Source organism: Rhincodon typus, chromosome 26 (assembly GCF_021869965.1).
Source record: "Rhincodon typus isolate 14 chromosome 26, sRhiTyp1.1, whole genome shotgun sequence".
NCBI lineage: Eukaryota > Metazoa > Chordata > Chondrichthyes > Orectolobiformes > Rhincodontidae > Rhincodon > Rhincodon typus.
The window spans coordinates 16,557,576-16,580,425 of NC_063357.1; the positions used below are offsets into that span (position 1 = coordinate 16,557,576).

At 40.6% G+C, this 22,850-nt stretch overlaps 1 protein-coding gene across 2 annotated transcripts in view; it reads right to left on the reverse strand.

Annotated features, from left to right (window-relative positions):
• ssh2a (slingshot protein phosphatase 2a) overlaps positions 1-12,402 on the reverse strand; it is a 154,616-nt gene extending 142,214 nt beyond the window's left edge. For both annotated transcript variants that reach the window (XM_048612554.1, XM_048612553.1), the window contains exon 1: positions 9,155-12,402. In XM_048612554.1, coding sequence (XP_048468511.1) covers positions 9,155-9,217 — 63 coding nt within the window. In that variant the 5' untranslated portion in view covers positions 9,218-12,402. The remainder of the gene's footprint in view (positions 1-9,154) is intronic.
• Positions 12,403-22,850: the final 10,448 nt, after the last annotated feature.

Below are 22,850 nucleotides of genomic sequence, written 5' to 3' on the forward strand. Positions count from 1 at the left end.
ATTATGAGGGCTCACTCAATACCTCAGAGTTCATTTACTAAACAAAAAAAATTCCCTGGCTTGGTTCTTGCTGTGGCTATCACCTGATCAATCAGGGCAATGGCATGAGTACTGTAAGTGATCTCAGCAGAAATGTAGAAGACTGAAACCAGGTTTCCCACTTCTGATCATTATCTAGTTATTATTAATAATTGGTATTACTGTAAAATACAGCAATTTAAAATTTGTTGAAGCCAAATCTTGTATTAAAGAACATTGTTTTCAACACCAAGCCACAGGAAGCATGATTGAAACCAGGAAACCCAAGCAAGAGCACAGCAGGACATGAGATTGTTCTTCCATCTGCTGCATAAAGTTTGGCTTAAAGTAGAGAAGCCATTTAACGATTGTGCTGTGAAAGTTGAACTAAAAAAAAATGCTACAGTTAGTAACTATAACAAAACATTATTCAGTCAGTATTTTAATTGAAAAAAAAATAGTTCTAGATGCTTTGCATGCACACAATCCAATTTAATTGTATGAGCACCTAACAAATTCAGAAGCACAAATTGATGTAGATTGTGATACATAAGTTGACCTTTGGTAAATTTTTTGTTTGCAGCATCAAAAATGCATTTTTAAATATTTAAAAAATTCATCTCTTATTCTAATACTCTTACACATGATAGTTTAAAAATGTTTTTCCTATATGGCAGAATCCTGTTAGTGGAAAATATCATTTATGTTGTTGTCATATTGTATTACCTGTTGCACAGTTTGAAATTTGGTATTTTTGCTTTTGTCCTGATGATGAAAACTTCACGGAGACTGTTTGTCCCGTGACTATTAAAAAAAGCTTCTTAATTGACCGCTGCATGTCAATTTAGATTGTATACTGCATTGATGGAACACTTAAAAATAAGCCAAAACAAAATTTCATCCCACACCCCCAATGTTTCTTAAAACAAAAGGCCTTTAAAAAGTGAAAAAGAATTTATGGTACTTTGGGTCTTTTGAAAGGACAAATATTCCTTTCTGCATTAATGTATTTTGTAATTAAAATAAAATCAACTATTTGGTCAACCCCAGTCTGATTTATTCAAAAAGTGCAATGTTACATCACGTTTTGTTTAAAAACCTTTGGTAACTTATAAATAATCAAAATCCTCCATGTGCCCTTGGCTGTACTATCTTTCCATTTTATTTTGAAAGTAGCTGATCAGCCTAATCACTTCTACATTCTAGAATGTCAACTTGCACTTACACAGCTCCTTTAACATAATAAAGGATTTCAAAACACTTCACAGGAAGTTTGACACTAAGGTGGTACTGGGGCAGATGACAGAGGCAGGTTCTAAGGGTGAGTGTTATAAAGAGAAAGAAGTAGGGACAGCAGTTCATGGATTAATTTCAGAAATTAAAGCCCAGGCAACTAAAGGCACAGCAGTCAAACATATCATGAATGCTGGGAATGCCAATGATACTAGAATTAGAGGAGCAGAGATCAGCCAGGGTAGTAGGAGACTACTGAATTTTGGTAGGGCAAGCAACTTATTAGAAGACCATTATTTGAATGTGCCTTTAGAACAATTCTAAAAAGAGCTTCAATTTGCCTGGACAACAAAATATCCTCATTTGTTAATTATTTTCAAAATAGGAACTGCATGTGTGTATCCCCTGACAACTCAGTAAGTGAATACACCAGATGTGATTCAAAGACAAGTGAATCAGAAGGGCAAATTATCAACAAAAACCCCAAAAACTGCAGACGCTGGAAATGAGAAACCAAAACAGAAATTGCTGGGAAAACTCAGCAGGTATGTCTACGAGTCACTGGACCCAAAACATTAACTCTGCTTGGTCTCCACAGATGGTGCCAAGCCTGCTGAGCTTTTCCAGTGATTTTTTTTGGGCTAATTATGAATTTGTAGCAGATCTACCGATCTTATCCAACATCACATTGCAGGCATTACAAACTAGCCACAGCACTCATAAAATGGAGTGGTGGCAACTAGCCAAATTTCCCATGCTTGGACACAGTTGTGAGGTTCCCTTCTCCATCTTGAACAATCCTATCAGCTAAAACTGTTAACTAGGAGAAGACACAAGGCACCTATTGGCATTCATACAACAGTGAAGCTCCCTGGAACATTTTACTAATTTAAAGGGATTATGTAAATACATGCTGCTGTTATCTCCTGGAGCAATGAAAAAGAAATAGAAAAGCCCATGCAAAATTTCTTCCCAACTGTTCTTTCAAAAAAAAAATTACACTATAAATTGCAGTGTTGGTGCAACTGCAATCCATGGGGAGTTAAAATCCTAGCAGTGGAAAACACTACGGACTATGGCTTTACAAAAAAAAAGACAGGTTATGAGAGTTATGACATGCACACAACATGGAGTCTTGAGAGGCAATTCTCTCTTCCTATTCCTTTGCCCAAGACTACATTCTAAATATGCTCCAAGGAATTATGGAACAAAATCCTAGAACCTCGGATTTACTTCTTAAAAACTGTGCCCAATTAATTCATGACACAGAACTCCATTCTGAGCTCAAACAATCTGATGAGTATGAGCTCTCTGGAACTGGAATGTTTTGCAGTCAAAAACAAAGTAACACACCCTTCATGAGCACTGTACAAGAATTGCAATTGATGCTGATTGCACTGAAACCATTGAGAAAAACGAGTTCATTCATTCATAACTCTCAAATTGGTAAGCCACTTTATAATTAATCAAGAAACCAAAGTACATTTGTACTTATTCCTTTGTTTTACAATTGTAAGACTATTGAGAAAAATCAGCAGAATATCTCTACACTAGACAAGGTAAAAGGCTCAAATAGTTTTTAAAAACAGGTCATCCTGGAACCATCAATTTTCGATGTACTCACTACCATCTGAGACACTTACTCAACAGCAACAAGTCTCTGACAAATACAATTCCTTGGGTAAAAACACCCCACTGGTTGCCAGTGAAATAAAAACTGTAATAATGTCTAGCCAGTCTTCAGTTCAGTCAACTTTAGTTCAGCCTGGACACTTTTGCTCGAGTCTGCAAAGATCAGCAGAAGAGATAGCAAGAACTGCAGATGATGCTGGAGTCAGAGTCAATACATTGTAGAGCTGGAGGAACACAGCAGGTCAGGCTTTCCTGCTCCTCTGATGCTGCCTAACCTGCTGTGATCCTCCAGCTTAACACTGTATTGACAAGATCAGTAGAAGCTTGTGTGAAGTTAAGAGCCTAGTTTTCAATACAGAAGGCACAAGTGTTAAAGAAGTTCCCTATCCAGAAGAATGAGGTTACAGGACTAGTAGTTCAGAGATCTGGACTAATTATTTGGAGGTGTACATTCAATTGTCACAGAAGCTGGGAAATTTAAATTTAGTTAAGTAAAGATCTGAAACAAACTCCTAGCCATTAATAATAGTGATAAAACCAGATAGTCTATGACCGTTCCCACTACTAGAACAGACCCACCATAGGCGACAATGAAGTGATAGAATTATCTTAAGAGAATAGCCTTGAGAATCCTCATCTTTGGGTCCTGATCCTCATTAACCTCACGGTGTCATGGCAAGGAACCTCCTGCTGAATACATTTACAGTCTTCCCTCAAATAATAATGGAATCAGTACTTCGCCATGTTGAGCACTACTTTGAGGAATAATGAAGGTTTGGTAAGGTTAGAGTCCATTTTTTAAAAAGGAAGTTATCAGTCCCTATGAAAATTATAACAAGGGCCATAGGCAAATTTCAAGTATTTTCTACTTATCGACCACTGCAGAATAACTATACACAAAGCACCTTTATTTTACGAGACAATCACAAAAGAGCTTCTAACACCTCGACATGTGACCATCTCCTCTTCAGGACTCCACAGTGAGGAAACACAGCACCATCTCATTCAATTCAGTACTAAGAAGGGACTAAATCTTTCCAGCCTGCACAGAGCATTATTACACAGCAAATTGTGTGTCAGGAGTTCATCATATCTTAGGTTTGAAGGTGTAGTCAGATCTTGCATCTTTCACACTAAGAAATCAGTAATGAACTTACCTGATAGGAGAAAAAGGGGGAAAACTATTCCATTATCAATCAACCCATCCTGTTTCAGAAATTTTGTTTTATTTGGATGAACAGAACGTAAAATTGCACTGCTGTGTATATTTCAGTGAAACTTAACCATTTGCTTCATTTCACTTGAGGTACTCCACTGAAATATGAATTAGACAGTGCAGGGCACAATATTTCCATTCTCAAAAAGAGGCAGACAAATGTGTTCAGAAAAATATAAAAGAATAATAAAAAAAAAGTCTTCCAGCAAAGATGAAACTGTTGAATCAGAAAGTCCAGCAGGCAATATGTCACTACATAGTTTACATACCCAAGTTTGACTGTATTCCATTGGCTTTGAAAATGTAAAATTTTTGTTCAAAACATTTTATTTTCAAGATAAAGATTCACCACTTAAACTACTTACAGGTCAGTATATAAAACCAACCAACTGCAGCTACTTGTCATCATCTATCTTGTGTACTTGCAGTTGTTAGAAAGTTGCAAACTGTGGCAAGGATATCCAACAGCAGCCAAGTTAAAAATTTTCAAACCATCAAGTGGAAACTCATGTTTCTGCCAACATATGCTCCAAGCTGGAGCTTGCCTAACTAGTCTGTAAAATGAATATGGTCAGTGCCACCACTAGTACTGCCTCAAGTACCCCAACCATGCACAGATCCAGAGGAGATCATCACATACAAATCCGCAACTACTCACTATGTTTCAAGCCATTATTTGTAGCTTGGTCAGAGACAGAGCTGTACAGCATAGAAACAGACCCTTTGGTCTGACTCGTCCATGTTGACCAGATATCCTAAATTAATCTAGTCCCATATCCCTCCAAAACCTTCTTGTTCATATACCCATCCAGATGCCTTTTAAATGTTGTAATTATATCAGCCTCCACCACTTCCTCTGGCAGCTCATTCCACACACACACACACTGCCTTCTGCGTGAAAAAGTTGCCCCTTAAGTCATTTTTAAATCTTTCCCCTCTTGCCTTAAACCCATGCCTTCTAGTTTTGGATTCCCCACCCCAGGTAAAAGACCTTGCCTATTTACCTTATCCATGCCCCTCATGATGTTATAAACCTCTATAAAGGTCACCCTTCATTCGCTGATGTTCCAGAGAAAACAGACCCAGCCTATTCAGCCTCTCCCAATAGCTTAAACCCTCCAAACCTTGGCAACATCCTTGTAAATCTTTTCTGAACCCTTTCAAGTTTCACAACACCCTTCCTACAGCAGGAGGCCAGAATTGCATGCAGTATTCCAAAAGTGGCCTAACGTATATCCTGGTGACTCCATGATCAGCAGGAACTACATGGAATTCTCATTATGGATAGCTTTACCTGCTTTCATTTAACTTTCAGACTGGTTTGGCTTGGTGAACCTTTAAGGGATTGGGAGTTGTCCGAATCTCATGGGCCAAGAAAACAAATCCTTGTAAAACCATCGAGGTGGATCTCCACATTCCTGAAAAGAGGCATTGCACCAAATACATCTTAGTGTGCTGCTGCCAAAATCAGGATTTCAAATCAACAACACTGATAATAACGGTAAAAGGAACCAACACATAATATTTTTCCTGAAACTGCTAAAATCTCTGATTTAGTTTGCTCCCAATTATTTTTCAAGTCACACTTTGACCTTATTTGACCTATTCTCTCTCACCTAGGACAGAGCTAACCAGTTATGGCTCCATAATGGATACTCAAAATAATTTCTGTTTTCAAAAGGCCAATAGTTATAACCATAAAGGGCCTTTTCTCACTACCACTCAATATTGTCCTTCTATATTTGGGGCAGTTTATTAATCCAACCTTAGAATGAGTGTTAATTTCCTACATTCTCACCTGCATTAATGCACTATAATGTTGCTTCTTATGGTAAAGTTGTTAGATTTTTCACTGAGATTTAATCTGTTGCCACATAAACAAATCCTCTTAGAGCTGTATCATACTAGCTTAATTGTGCCTATAAATCACACTCCAATGAGCACATTTTCTTCATATTTCTGTCCATTCATTCAGAACCTCCATAACTCATAGCAAGACACATACTCTAATCTGCATGCTTACCGATTAATGGTCCTTAAAAAGTTGTTTCCAGCCCTTCCCTCAGCAAATTATGGACCTGATTCACATCAGAGCAAAAGTAACCATGGGTGATACAATTCTGAGCAGAGACTTCAAGGGGCAGAAATTCTTCAATGACTGCCCACAACTAAAAAAAGTGTCAGAAACATTCCAAACACAAGACTAGCTGCTCCTATCTGCCAATTCAATACACTCACTCAGGGCCAGACTAACTCCATTCCAACCAAACAGGTCAAAACAAACCAAATCATTCACGATATATCTAAATTACCACAGCTACACTACTTTAACTTAGGGTGAGGTTTATCCCCAGGCAATGACACAGTAGACACATTAAAGGGGAGATCAGACCCTTCCTCGGTAAATTCACAAAGCCGGCAACAGCACAAGTTTGTTACACTGGTACGAGATAAACCAGGCAGACGCTATGCAAAAATACCGCAAATGCTGGAAATCTGGAATTAACAAAACCAAAATGCTAGAAATACTCAGCGGACTTGGCTACATCTGTGGAGTGAGGGGTCAACTTTGACTTAAATAGGGTTAGGATTAGGTTTCTTTATCTGCAGGGATGAGACAACTAACAAGTGACTAAACTCTGGGTCTCCCTAATCTGTATAATTCATTGTCCTAAGCTTCTGCGCATCTATCCATTCAATCACAAGCGGTGTGCAGCATGTGAGGTTCTCCGAAGCTACACAGGTACTTCATTTTGCAAAACAAGGATAAACTACACATGCCACAGCATCAGTCAAAGCTTAATACTAATATCTGCTTGATAATATTGCAAACTGCCCCAAATCATCTGAAGCTTTTTCAGCACTATATCCATGTATTCATAAATGCAATAATAAATATCAGTGACTGAAAATACTGAGTGGTTTCTAAAAATAATTAAAATAAGATCGATGCCACAAGCTGTATATATAATTTTTTAAGTTTGCGTACATATCCTTGCATCATATAAATCTGTGGTCAAAAAGGATTTTGAAGCTAAAGATGCAAACAATATTTTGAAAGTAAATAAATCTATGAGATACAACATCAGCTGGTCAATGGTAGAGCCAAAACCACTCAGGTCTCTGTGAAATTGACAAAGAAAATATTTCAGCCAGCATTTCACTTGTAATTTCAACCAAGTGATCACACCTCACTTGTAATCTTTTGGCACTAAGGAAGGAAAGGTTTGGCCTCTACTGTGATGTCTCAAAGAATAATAAGCTGCTGACACTCCAGTGCTTAATTGGAAACACAAAACCATGGTTACTTCGGTACAGGGGGCATCACTGTACAAGATATCACCTTTACAAGAAAATGGAAAAATAGGTGAAATTTACTCCATTACCATTGGAATGTTATGAAAAAAAATCATTAAAAAAGAATAGATTTGCAATTTTAATGGGTTTGATGATCAAAAACAAAACTCTTTTCACTAATTTAATAGTGTACAATACTCATAGAATGATTACTATTTTCAGACTTGAAACAACATTGTTTTATGCGAATCCCATTTTTTCTTACCTTTGTTCAGATTTGCTACAACAGGTCTGGGATCAAGTGAGAAATGTAAAAGTGCCTTCTAAACTTTTATCAATAAACCTTAAGCTAACAATTATGAATTGCAATGAATGACTAAATTTAACCCTCAAACTGACTTCCATTCCCATCAAGTGGTTCACTTATTACATTTGAAAAATAATCAACGTTTTGAAATGAACCTTTTGCATTTTTTTGGATATGAAAACACAAATTACATTGTATGCAAAATAAATGCATAAGAGTTTACTGTATTACCGAAACCAGCTTAATCTTCAGTCAAATCAAGTATTTAAAGGTCTGGTTCGGGGATTTAAACCAGTAAGGTTATTTGCAAAATAAGAACGGGTACGTCAAAAATGTAAAAAGACAGTGAACAGCCTGCCTCACAGCCAAATTATGTTCAACATGCAGTCGACGAAATATGCAATCACTGCGTGGTAGATTCAATATATTCCTTTATTTTTGATTGAAACGTCATGTAACTACATCAGAAAATGATAAATTCAGAATTATAATGGAATATGGAACCGTTCATTTCTGGCCAGGGGCATATATAATACTTTAGTTTTAAACGTTTCACGTGAGCTGGGTAAAGCTATACGTTGCTTTACTATAGTAAAAAGCCAAGAAACTGATGCTGTGATTCAGGAGTTAGCTACCAATTAAAAATAAAAACACTAAATATTGCCCTTTCCAAACAGGCTAATAAGAAACAGAGATGCAGACAAGACTCGGTTTCCAGGGTTTAGAGTTACTATTTGAGACACATTTATCCCAGATTACAACGGAGCACAACATTGGGAAACGCCTCCAGTAATAGCAGCCTTGGCAATAGCGGTTTCCAACACCAACTACGCTGCGAGGTGACCGATGATGCAAAACGTGACCGTTGTCAATAGTTACTCCGAATTGCCCTTTTACACACAATGCACTTTGCAAAGAATTTCCTTTAGGGTTTACTACACTAAATGAAGCTTACACCCCACGATCGTTAATACCATACTGCAATTAAAAGCATTCTTGCACGCATCAATCGCTGTACACCCCCGTCCTCGCAACACACAATAAAAATCGTTTGATTATTGTACGTGAACTTAAAATTACTACAGGAAAGTTGGGCCTATCTCTCGACTTTCAAACAGGAAGCACGAACGAGAGTTTAAATGATGTTCGATTAATCAGCTAAACGGCCATCGATGGACAATTCACCGTGCAGGAAGGTGGGAGACGGCTGAATCACGCCAATAAATAGATTCGCCACTGCAGTTCATGGTGGGATGGTGAGGCGGGCGAGGAGGGAAGACCGATCCGCGACATTCGAAAACGTTTATTTTTAAAACCCCAGTGCGCGCGATCAGCCGAGAGGGGCCGCCGGTGGAGCTGCGCAGGCGCACTGGGGCAGCGAGCGCCTTTCTGAGGGACGGTGTTGAACGGAGGGAGGAGGAAGGAGGAAGAAGGGTAGGTGAAATACTCACCGAAACACAGGGGCTTGAAGTGGTGCTGGGTGTCGGTGACCGCTGGACCGTTACGAGAGCCATCTATGGAGTCCCCAGCACGACAAATCTCATTCTCATACAAGAGGTCGCTGGGTTGTCGGCTTCCCGTTTTAAATCTGTCGGTTAAATGACAGGGGAATCGTGACAGCAACACCCTGCGAGCGCGATGCTTCTTCACTCGCCGAGACTGCCGCTTCTACCCCCGGCGGCGCGTCTACGCATGCGCGAGGCCCTTCCTTGCCTTGTCAACAAAACTTAACTCTTTCGGGGTCGAATAAAAAAGTTACCGGCGGTTGGAAGGCTGACACGACGGGCGAAGTCTCGGTATATCTGGAGCAGACCAAAATGCAACGGCCCCGCACTATCGAACAACAGATGAAAGGTTGCAAAGATCATATGGGGGTGGGGGGAGAAAAAAATCTTCTGGAAGACCTTGAAAGGGACAGGCAGTTCCTGTTGACCCTGAGCTCAAACAAAGAAAATACCCTTTCCGGGGGGGGTTGAAATGTGCTTTAAAAATTACTGTTCGTACAAACCTTTCAAATGAAATAGGAACTCTTCCGAAACTGTTAGAGGTTTGATTTATAAACCTCGTTGTGTTCAGCGAGCTGACCTCAGCCAGTGGGTGCCAGTCAGCATTAGTGACCCAGTCTAGAAAAGAGGTTGCAGGGGTGAGAGGAGACAACCAGGATTTCTGCTTTAGGTGGTTTTCTATTATCCCTGGCACAAACTGACAATGATCTGTTGAATATCCAAATGTGCCATTCTCCATGTTGAACAGTCTACTAAAGCTCATGCATAAAGTTGTGCCAAGAACTGTATTCCACTTCAATAGTTAATGAGTGCAGACTGTACTGAGAATTATAATGATAATTGTGTAATTAAGGATTTTTGCCTAATCTTCCTACTTTACCTTTGCCCCAACTTATCCAATAGTAATGGAATCAGAGATAGTAGGAACTGCAGATGCTGGAGAATCCGAGACAACAAGGTGCAGGGCTGGATGAACACAGCAGGCCAAGCAGCATCATAGGAGCAGAGAGGCGATAGGGTTAGGGTTAGGGTTAGGCCAATAGTAATAAGTTTCATTGGGGTGCAATTCAAAAGCACAAGTGCCCTGCCATACAACGTCCAAACAGCTGTTATTAATATCTTGGTTTGGACAGTGTCTATACACATTTCTATCCAATTCTGTTTATGCCCAGCATCTAAACTGATGATTTCCTGCAAAAACTATCAGAGAGACAAAATTGATGATGCAAATTACACAAATTACACAAACCTAGAAATCTGAGGGTAAAGATAAACAAAGAGGTTCTGTTTGATAAGTAACTGATTAGTGTTAAGGGGAGAAAGGAAATAAAGGTTTGGGTGTAACTGTTGTTCATTTGCAGGAGACAAGAAGAATTGATTCATACAGTTCCTTATCGAGTTCTTTGGATATCAAAAAGAACTTTCACACTCAGTAAATTGCTTTTTAAATGCTTGTTATGTATGAAAGGGCAGTGGACAATTTTCACATAGCAAGTTCCCACAATTGACAAATGAAATGACTGACTATCTCATTTGTTTTTGCTGCTGTTAGTTGAAAGAGAAATTTTGACCAGGACACAGAACTCTTTGTACTTCATAATCTCTCATGTTTATCAAAATAGCAGGAACTGCACTTCAAAAGGAATTCTTTGGCTATAATACAATTTGGGACATCCTGAGGACATGAAACACTCTATACAAATGCAAGTTCTTTTGTCCATTTATTCTTTAGTGCCAGTTAATTGAACTTTTCTAAAGTAAGTTGGTGATTATTTGAAAGGAAGCCTGATTGAAGGTAAATTTATAGAAGGATTTTGATATTTAACACAAAATATTTCATTTCCCCAAATATCCTTTGACAATACCACCACCTAGAAGAACAAGGGGAGCTGGTGTACAAACATAAGGAAATAAGAACAAGAGTAGCCTATAAGGCTTTGAATTTGCTGCACTATTCAATATGATTATGGCTGAACTTCTCACATCAATACCACTTTCTCAGTCTATGACCACCCATATCTCTGATCGCTTTAAGTTCCCAAAAATCTATCAGTTTCAGTTTTGGATATATTTACTGATTGATCATTTACAACCCAATAGGGTAGAGAATTCAGAATAGAATAGAAATTTATTGTTATGTGTACTTTTACATGAAAAATACAGTGAAAAGTTTTGTAAATCGCCTCAACACGACACCTAATGACAGAAGTCATACGTAATAATAAATAATGTATAATTAAGACAGGGTTCATCACAGCTCAGTTAACGGCTCCTGGGTTCTGGGAAAAGCAATTAAGCAACTATGGAATATCCTGAAGATGCAGCCAGGATGAGACTGCCATTCTGAGACAAGACCACCATGCTGGCCTGCTGTATTACTGGGCCAGAAGCCTCCGTCAAGGAAGGCTGTCATGCCTGGCCGAGACTATCACTCCTGGATGAGACCACTTGCCAGGCCGCCAAAATACCTGGAAGCCAAAGATAAAGAAGACCTCCACACAGGGAGGAGGTCGCCATGCCAGGGCAAGACTACCATGCTGTGCCGAGACTGCCACTTCTTCAGGTGCCTGGGCCTAGCGTGCAAGTCCAGGGCTGGAGATTCAGCCCGGGACCTGCTCCTTCCTTGACATGAGACCCCGGGCTGGGGTGAAGCCGTGTCCGGCTTGTCCTGGTGTTGCTGCCGGAGGCCTCTTCCTTCACCTGCCACTCTCCAGACATAAAAGAAAAGAAACATGAAGAAAAAAAAGGAAAAGAAAAGGGCTAAAGAATAAAAGTAAAAAAGAAAGAGAAAAAGAGCTGATGAGATTGGACAAGCCCCGAGCTTAGCCCACCTACTCCGCCAGCATCTTAGAAAAAGAAGGATTCAGAATCTTCTCAATGAATAAATTTCTCCTCATTTGTGCTAAACAGCTGACGTCTTATCCTGAGACTACATCCATTTGTTTTGGATTCTCCAGCCAGGCAAAATAGCCTTTCGGGACCTAACGATGTGAAGCCTCTGTCATGACTCACTATGGTAGTGCACTTGAAATCAAGCCCCACTATTCCCCAAATCATTGCAAATTTGAAAATATACAGTCAAACTATTCAGAATCCCCAAATTACCCAACTGATGGACTCTGCTTAAAAGAAACCACTGATCAGTATTCTATGCTTAAGAAACTAACTTCATAATGAAATAAATGTCTTTATACATGGCATGTAGGAAAAATGAATTGCTGACATAACTTTACAATTTAAACTCTATCCCTTCTTAAACTCTATCCCATCGCAAACAGGCTGACATAAAAAGACAGGCAAAACATGGATACTGAGTGGGGAAAAAGAAACAGGGAAACACAGTTCAATAGCACCTGTCTAGATCACAGGAGACGATGAGTTGCTTTTTCTTGCTTTTCAATTGCTTTTTAGCTCTTTGCAATTGACACAAGGTTGTTAGCACATTGAAGGTTTCTTTCATTCACTGGTTCAGAATTCGTAATTTACTATCTTCAAAAGGCGTTTTATTTCCTTCAACAGGAAATTTGCAGTGAGAAATGGGTGGAAAGCAGTGAGCAGATACTTTCCAGTACTTTCACGAAAGAAGGAGACTCCAAGAAGTTTTTCAATGCCTTGTCTTTGCAGGCTAGGTGGTTCTCTGCCACACTGACTCCACAGAAGTCATAGGCACCTAGTCAAGAGCCAATCAGGTCATTGTTGTCAAGAATTTTTCCTTTAGTTCAGGATGCATCAGCTCCAAGATGTCTGCTTACGCTGTCACTGTCCCAGGAAAATGCAACATTGCATACAATTCAGAAAGTGTTCTAGTAAACATGATTTTTAAAACTGTAGCAATCTCTTTGCACAGACTTTTCTTTTAAAGCAATATCTGTAATTTCCTTTTTAAGTTTACATTCCAAAAACAATGAAAACTAAAAGACATGTTCTTTACATGACTAGGAATGTTGTACAGTTAATAAGTTCACCTCTCATTGTTTCATAATAGACATCATAGCCTATTTTACTTATCGTCATAAAAGAGCTCTCCCATCCCATCAATCTGGTGAACTTTTGTTGCACCGTCCCCATCCCACCACCACCAAAGGCATTTTTTTATGGGGAGGCGATGGCCTAGTGGTATTATCGCTGGACTGTTAATCCAGAGACCCAGATAACGTCCTGGGGACCTGGGTTTGAATTCCACGATGGCAGATGGTAGAATTTGAATTCAATAAAATATCTGGAATTAAGAGTCTAATGATGACCATGAATCCATTGTTGATTGTCAGGAAAAACTTAGATATATCCAGTTTCCTCATCTAAGTCATTCATTTGGATTATAAATAGCTGAACCCTAAACACTGAACCTTGTGGCACACCACTAGTTACACACTGCCGTTCCAAAAATAATCCTTTAATTCCTCCTCTCTGTTTATATTTGTTAATCAATCCTTAATACATGCCAAATAAACTATTGTCCAATCCTATGCTGGTGTTCCATGATCATGAGAACACCAACATGTTCAATTTCTCCAAGTAATTTACGGTCCTGAGTTATAGAATCGTAGAATGACATTGTACAGAAGGAGGCATATATTACCATCTCTTCATTACAAGTGGGTTACAATCATGGAACTCTCCATGGAGGTAAAGTCAGCATAGTCCCATAGGACCATATAGCTGCTATCATTAGAATGAGATGACTGGAGATAAGTTTACCCTGAGAGTAACCGTGCCTCAAATAAGGACATGTTTGAGAGGCGGAAACTTCTTGGTAACCTCAACTGGGGTAAGAATTAAACCTACACTGTTGGCGTCACCTACTTCATGAACAAGCCACCCAGCCAACTGGTTGGAGAATTGAACTTTTTATTTTCAATGTTGAAAATCTGCTTATGTTACTCGATTTTCCCAAGTGACCTGCAGTGTTGTTCAGGGTCTTGGAAGTTTCTGCCCCTTTCAGTTCAGAAGAATAGATTTACCTTGATAGAAGGTTTTTATTTGTGAAATCTGCAAAATGTGAGGGTTTGTTTAGAACTTTTTAAGGTTTAGGAACAAAGAAAATGTTTAGTTTATCAGAACTAGGAAAGGAATCCCCAGCCCATCAAAACTGGAGACAGTCAATTAAGTTAGAGATTTAATAACTAAAATACGAGTGCCACTTCACTGGGATTGAGTATCTGTAAAGGATATTGCTGGAGAACAGGTTGTATCTTTGCTGTTTATTTTACAGTTGTTGTAAACTGTCTTATATATGAAGCTTTGCGTTTTTGTGTGATAAACTTATGTTCTTCAGTTAAAGAACATTGATAGCTTCACGTGCACATCTTCAATGACTAATCAAGCCAGGATTCAGTTTGACAATTGTTCAGTATTAATCATCAATGGGATCATTACAATATACAGTGTACTTGACAATTAGCTTATAAGTGACAAGGATATTGTTTTCTATTATGATAACTTATAATCTTGTACAAGAAGCTGATTTATTTAGCCTGATAAGTAAATTAAATATGGAGCTCTGTTTTAAAGGTCCTTCTCAGAAATGTATATGAATATACACCTCAGCTGAGAGAGACCTTGAAAACATCACATCAGGAAGACAATGGCCTACTGGTATTATCACTAGATTATTAATCCAGAAATTTACCAAATGTTTTGGGGAACTGGGTTCGAAGCCGGACTCAGCAGATGGTGGAATTTAAATTCAATAAACAAAAATCTGGAACTAAGAATCTATTGATGACCATGAAATCATTGTCGATTGTCAGGAAAAAAAAACGCATCTGGTCCACTAATATCCTTCAGGGAAGGAAATCTGCCATCCTCACCTGGTCTGGTCTACATGTGACTCCAGACACACAGCAATGTGGTTGACTCTTAATTGTCTTCTGAAATGGCCAGGCAAGCCATTCAGTTGCACCAATCACTACAAAGTCTCAAAGAAATGAAACCAGACAGATCACTTGCATTGACCTAGACACAGGAAAAGACAATGGCAGAAACAGCCAACACTGCAAAGTCCTCCTTACTAACACCTGGGGACCTATCGCACAGACTAGTCAAGCAACAGCCTAGCATCGTCATACTATGGAATCATACCTTACAAACAACATCCCAGGCATCACCATCCCCAGATATGTCCTGTTCCACCGGCAGGACAGACCCAGCAGAGGTGGCAACATGGTGGTATACAGTCAGGAGGGAGTTAACCCTCAAATCCTAACATTGACTCCGGACCTCATGAAGTCTCATGGCTTTGGGTTAAACATCACAAGGAAACCTCCTGCTGATTACCATGTATAAACATTCCTTGGCTGATAAATCGGTACTACTCCATGTTGAACAATGCTTAGAGGAAGTACTAAGGATGGCAAGGGCACAAAATGTACTCTGGGAGGGGGATTTCATGTCCAACACCAAGAGTAGCTCAGCAGCAGTACTGTTTGAGCTGATTGGGTTCGAGGGAACATTGCTGCTAGACTGGTTCTGCAGGAGGTGGTGAAGGAACAAACAAGAGGGAAAAACATTCTTGATCTCATGCTCACCAATCTGCCAGCTGCAGATGTATGTCAATATCGGTAAGAGCGACTACCGCACAGTACTTGTGGAGACAAAGTCCCACCTTCACATTGAGAATCATGTCCATCATGTTAAAGAACAAAGACCAAAGAACATTACAACACAGCAACAGGCCCTTTGGTCCTCCAAGCCTGTGCCAACATATTTTGCCCTTCCAAACTAAAACTGTCTTCATGTACAGGATCCGTATCTCTCTATTTCCTTCCCATTCATGCATTTGTTTAGATGCTTCTTGAATGCTGTTATTGTGTTCGCTTCCACCACATCCTCTGGCAGTGTGTTCCACAAAGGCACTCACCACCCTTTGTGAGAAAAACTTGCCTCGTAAATCTCTTATAAACTTTCCCCCTCGCACCTTGAATATGTGTCCCCTAGTAATTGACCCCTGCACCCTAGGGAAAAAATCCTCATACTTTCCACTCTAATCATACCATTTACAATTTTTAACAAACCCAGTCTACCTAACCTTTCTTCATAGCTAAAATCCCCCGTACCAGGCAACATCCTGACAAACTTTTTTTGTACCCTCTCCAAAACATCCATGTCCGTCCAGTAGAGTGACCAGAACTGTATGCAATATTCCAAGTGTGGCCTTACTAAAGTTCTATAAAGCTGCAGCGTAACTTGCCTATCCTTATATTCAGTGCCCCTTCCAATGAAGACAGGTGTGCCATAGGCCTTTTTTACTATCTTATCTACCTGCGCTGCCACCTTCAGTGATCTGTGGACCTGCACACCCAGATCCCTTTGCCTATCAATACTCCTAAGGGTTCTGCCATTCAATGTATAATTTCCAGCTGTACTTGACCTTCCAAAATGCATAACTTCACATTTGTCCAGATTAAAGTCCATCTGCCATTTTTCTGTCCATGTCTCCAACTGATCTATATCCTGTTGTATCCTCTGACAATGTGGATTTGTGTGGCACTATCGCTACGCTAAATGGAACATACTTTGAACAGATCTAGCAACTCAAGACTGGGCATCCATGAGGCGCTGTGGGCCATTAACAGCAGCAGAATTGTACTCTAGCACAATCTGTAACCTCATTTGGGTATCCCCCACTCAACCATTACGATCAAGCTAGGGGAGCAACCCTGGTTCAATGGAGAGTGCAGGAGGGTATGCAAGGAGCAGCACCAGACATACTTCAAGATGAGGTGTCAACCGGGTGAAGCCACTAAACAGGACTACTTGCATGCCAAACAGCATAAGCAGCAAGTGATAGACAGAGCTAAGTGATCCCACAACCAATGGATCAGATCTAAGCTCTGCATTTCTGCCATAACCAGTCATGAATGTTGGTGGACAATTAAACAATTCACCGGAAGAGGAGGCTCAACAAATATCCCTATCTTCAATGATGGAAGAGCCCAGCACATCAGTGCAAATGATAAGGCTGAAGCTTTCGCAGCAATCTTTAGCCAGGAGTACTGTGTGGATTATTGATCTTGGCCTCATCCAGTGGTCCCCAGCAATTCAGATACCAGTCTTCACCACATCAAACCAGCCAATTTGATTCACTCCCCATGATATCAAGAAATGGTTTGAGACATTGGATACTACAACATTTCGGCAATAGTGCCAAAGACTTGTGCTCCAGAACTTGCCGCTCCCCTAGAAAAGCTGTTCCATTACATTTGCAACACTGGCATCTATCCTACAATGTGGAATATTGCCCAGGTATGTCATAGGACAGATTCAAACCGGCCAATTACTGCCCCATCAGTCTACTCTCGATCATCAGTAAAGAGATGCAATGTGTCATCAATAGTGCTATCATGCAGCACCTGCTCAGCAATAAACCACCCAATGATGCCCAGATTGGGTTCCGCCAGGGCCACTCAGCTCCTGACCTCATTACAGCCTTGTTTCAAACATGGACAAAAGAGCTGAATTCCAGAGATGAGATGAGAATGACAGCCCTTGACTTCGAGGATGCAGTTCCTCAGGGTAGCGTCCTAGGCCCAATCATCTTCAGCTGTTTCATCAATGACCTTCCCTCCATCACAAGGTCAGAAGTGGGGATGTTCGCCAATGATTGCACAATGTTCAGCACCATTCGTGGCTCCTCAGATGCTGAAGTAGTCCATGTTCAAAATGCAACAAGATCTGGACAATAACCAGACTTGGGCTGACAAGTGGAAGTAATATTCATGCCACACAAGTGCCAGGCAATGACCATCACCAATAAGAGACAATCTAACCACCGCCTCTTGACATTCAATGGTGTTGCCATTACTGAATCCCCCACTATCAATATCCTGGGAGTTATCATTGACCAGAAACTAAACTGGACTCACCACATGAACACAGTGGCTACAAGAGCAGGTCAGAGGCTAGGAATACTTACGGCGAGTAACTCACCTCCTGACTCCCCAGAGCTTGCCCACCATCTACAAGGCACAAGGAGTGTGATGGAATACTCCCCACTTTCCTGCATGGGTGTAGCTCCAACAACACTCAAGAAGCTTAACACCATCCAGGACAAAGCAGCCCCCTTGATTGGCATCATATCCATAAGCATCCACTTCCTCCACCACCAACACACAGTAGTAGCAGTGTGTACTATCTACAAGATGCACTCAGAAAGTCACCAAAAGATCCTCAGACAACACCTTCCAAATCCATGACTACTTCCAACTAGGAGGACAAGGGCAGCAGATACATAGGAACACTAAAACCTTCATGTTCCCCTCGAAGCCGCTCATCATCCTGACTTGGAACTATATCGCCATTTCTTTATTGTCACTGGGTCAAAATCCTGGAATTCCCTCCCTCATGGCATTGTGGGTCAACCCACAGCAGGTGAACTGCAGCAGTTCAAGGCAGCTCAGCATCAACTTCTCAAGGGCATCTAGGGATGGGAAATAAATGCTGGCCAGTCAACGATGCCCACATCTCACAATGAATACATTTTTTTTTGTTTGTTCATGGAATGTGGGAATTATTCCCTAGGCCAGCATTCATTACCCATCCCTAATTGCTACCTCCCATCCACTCCGAGAATCGCAGCAATCTATGGGGTGTAATTACACAATGCTGTGGACCCTCATAGTTATTTTATTACCACAACTTCCTTGAATAAATAAACATAATCTCAAGGATTGTAAGTGTGATAACACAGGAGGTAACACTTTCTGTTATAATTTGTTACATCCCAAAGACATATCTATTTTCAATGATCTAGATGATCTGCTGCCAAATATCACTCCCATTATTGAAATTCTTGCCTGTCTTCCAGACTTGTAACTTTTTTGGTTTAGATGTAAGATTGCTAGTGCACACTGGAAAAGTTGCAATATTTATGATTAAATGCTCAATGTTAATGATCAATTGCTTGGAACTAACCATAAGCATATTGTTATACAGTTCAGTCATGGTTGTTATCCAGTTTATCCACTTTAATTTTATTATGCCCCACTTTAAACCTCTATATAGTCGGAGCATTATTAACTTATAAAGAAAGACTACGAACAGTTTTGTTTAAAATTGCACTGTTGCATTCTTTACATATTAGAGTGTAGGTGGAACTGGTCACCTCTTTATCAATTAAGCAAAGCCAAATTGTTTGTACTGTCAAAAATTTTATACATACAGGTTGAGAATGGAGCCAATTTTAAAAAGATTTTGAACTACACTGTTGTGAAGGTAAGTTAAAACTTTATTATAACATGACTGTTGTTATTTTGAATACCAAGACTGGCTGACCTGAATGTAAAAGCCAAGGCTGTGTTTATGGCTTGATTACTTACAGATAAGGTCCATAAAAGGAATTGTTTTAACTTTATACTGGGAGAAGATCAATGTTCCCATGGCATTGTGTCGCATAGATGCCTTCTATAACATTAGTAAACATATTGTGTATTGCTCACAGTACCAGAGTGCATTAATTGAATTTTTTACTTTTATGGGCAGCACGGTGGCTCAGTGGTTAGCACTGCAGCCTTATTGTGCCAGGGACCCGGGTTCAATTCCATCCTTGGATAATTGGCTGCGTAGAGTTTGCATGTTCTCCTCCTGTCTGTGTAGGTTTCTGCTGGGTGCTCCGGTTTCCTCCCATAGTTCAAAGATTTCTATTGGCCATGCTTAATTGTCCGTATTGTCCAGGGATGTGTGGGCTAGGTAGGCATGGTAAATAAGGGGTTACAGGAAAAGTATCCGGATGGGATGCTATTTGGAGGGTTGGTATATACTCAGTAGGTGGATTGGCCTCTTTCCACACTGTAGGGATTCTATGATTCTGTCTTCATTGGAGGATCCCATTGTTATAAAACAACTGGTATTAATACAGAGATAACAAGGTGTAGAGCTGGATGAACACATCAGGCCAAGCAACATCAGAGGAGCAGGAAAGCTGATGTTTCGGGTCTGGACCCTTCTTCAGAATACAACTTTCATCTTCAATGTTTTAAAAAAAGATGAAATAAACCCAGCTAGCATTTCTGATTTTGGAAAACCAACTTCTTCCCGAGGTTAGGAGCTATGCTGTGGATGTACTGGAACCCATCATCTAATGAAATTTTACAAAGATGACCCTTTTATTGAAAACTGTTCAGAATCACTATCCCCTTCTTCAGTTTCCAGTTGAAAGCAGGTTTAAACCCTTCTCATGCGATCACCTCCACATGCAGTATATAAAGGCAGGTCCTGAATCCACCCCAGCCACAACAGGGATCAAAATACATGCTGTTGGCACCAATTTGATCCACATGACAATCCAGCCAATTGATCCTCCGAGGAGTCTGAGTTGCTGTGGCAACATACACTTCTACAAATGATATAGCCTGGAGGTGTGGCAACATACACTTTTACATATAATATTACAGCCTAGAGCTATGGATAGTAATGATAAGGGCCCCAATTTCTTTCCAGCACATGATCTCTCCTACTCATACTGCGTGCCATTGGTGAATGTTGACATACGATTTGTGAAAAAACTGCACGGAGGCCAGTTTCCCATCATCAAGTCACCCTTCATTTACTAGTGCACAGTACACTGGCCGTGGCCAGCCAGCTTGGAGTCAGTCCTCAACTGAGGAGATTCTATCCCCTGTTTTTTTTTATTTTCAAGACACAGTAAAAACACCAGGTGTGTAAATAACTTTATTGATTGTCCACCACCAGGAAAAACACCCATGTGACCAAAGAACTGGTAGCAAGGAGAGCCCCTCTGGGGGCAATGTCTATGTGAATGAAAAAGTGAGGGGGAGGGTAGGGATCAAATCAAAATAGAGTTTGAGGGGGAAATAAAGCACTCCACAATCCGCGGTGCTCACCTGTCCCAAAAGGCATTGAGAGCGCTGGTGCATACTGCGTGCTTCTTTTCCAGAGACACCCGGGATTGCACGTAGCCATGGACGAGGGGCAGGCAGTCAGCCATAACACCCCCTCCATAGCCCACTGCCTGGACCTATTAATGGCCAGTTTGGCCAGGCCCAGGAGCAGATCCACAAGGAAATCCTCCGACCTGCCTGCACCCCGCCGCACTGGATGCCCAAAGATCAGGAGCGTGGGGATGAAGTGTAACCAAAAACACAAAAGGAGGTCTTTAAGGTAACTAAAAAGGGAGTGCAAGCGTCCACACCCAATAGATACATGGTCCATGGACTCCACAGCGCTGCAAAACAAATAGTTGGGCTGGGAGTCAGTGAGTCAATGCAATCTGCAGTTACAGGGGACTGCTGCATGCAACACTCTCCACCCCAGATCCCTGAGAGAAAGAGGGAGGACCCCCACATAGAGAGCCCTTTACTGGGGATCCCTACCGTCAAGTGGCAAATGGGCATGCCAAGGCATGTCTGGGCGCTGGATAAAGTAGAAGAGGCTGATGGTGTGCAGCAGCAGTCTGTACAGAGCCCACCGTTTCACATCTTTAAAAGACAGAAAATTAAAATTGCGGAGGCAGCTCAGGTTGTGGGGCACAGGCTCCCAAGGATCTCCTGGTTATATTGGTCAGCCAAGGCTTTCCTGATTGGCATAGGTTAAGGACTCCAGTGAAGAACCACGTAGTCAATTAGGTCTAGCTGGTCCCAATCACTACAGTTTGCAAGTTGACACTCAATCTGTTTGGCCACATTATCAATTCAATGTTCCTAGGCCATCAAGTTCTGGGGTGGGGTGGAATTTAAAACCAAGCCTTCTGGCTCAGAGGAAGAGATAATGCAGAATACACCATAAGATGTTTAATCACCAGTTACTTCAGTTTAAGAAAGAAAAGGAAAATCTTTCAATGACTTCATTATGTCCTAAAGAACTTTGCAGCCAATTATTTTCTTTTGAACCATTGTTGTTGTATGATAGGAATATCACAGGCTATTTGCGCAAAGTATTATGATAATGAACAGGCAAGCTATTTATTGGTGATGTAGATTTAAGGAAAAGTTGTGGCCAAGAGACTGGGGAAAACTCTACCACTGTTCTTTGAAATACTGTCATTGAACAATCTATGTCTACCTAAGAGGACAGAATAGACCATGGTTTAATGTTTTATCTGAAAAATAGTAACTCCGAGGGTACAGCACTCCCTCGCTGCTGTAACGGAGTGTCAGCTTGTCAACCATACTCTTCCAGTTGTATTTGCAATGATACTTTGACACAGTTTGCCTGCCCACAACAACAAGCTGATGTCGGTGCACAACTGTAGTTGATACTGTCACATTACTGAAGGCAGGCACCAAATGAAGAGAAAAGAAAGAAATAACCACTAGGGGCATTTAAACCAAGTTTGCAATGAGACTTTGGAACAGTTTGCCTGCATACTGTAATGGAGAACTTTAATACTCATGAGTACTGGCAGATTATTTAACGTTGGCAAATATCACTGCTGAATCTGGGCCTACTCTTGTCCAAAATCCATGCACATACTTCCAATAGGATTCAGTGTCTAATTTTCCTCGTTATATTCCTACTGCCCCTTCATCAGATCAGATAACTAGGCACCTTCTTGCTACTGAGATAGTAGGAACTGCAGATGCTGGAGAATCTGAGATAACAAGGTGTAGAGCTGGATGAACACAGCAGGCCAAGCAGCATCAGAGGAGCAGGAAAGCTGACGTTTCGGGCCTAGACCCTTCTTCAG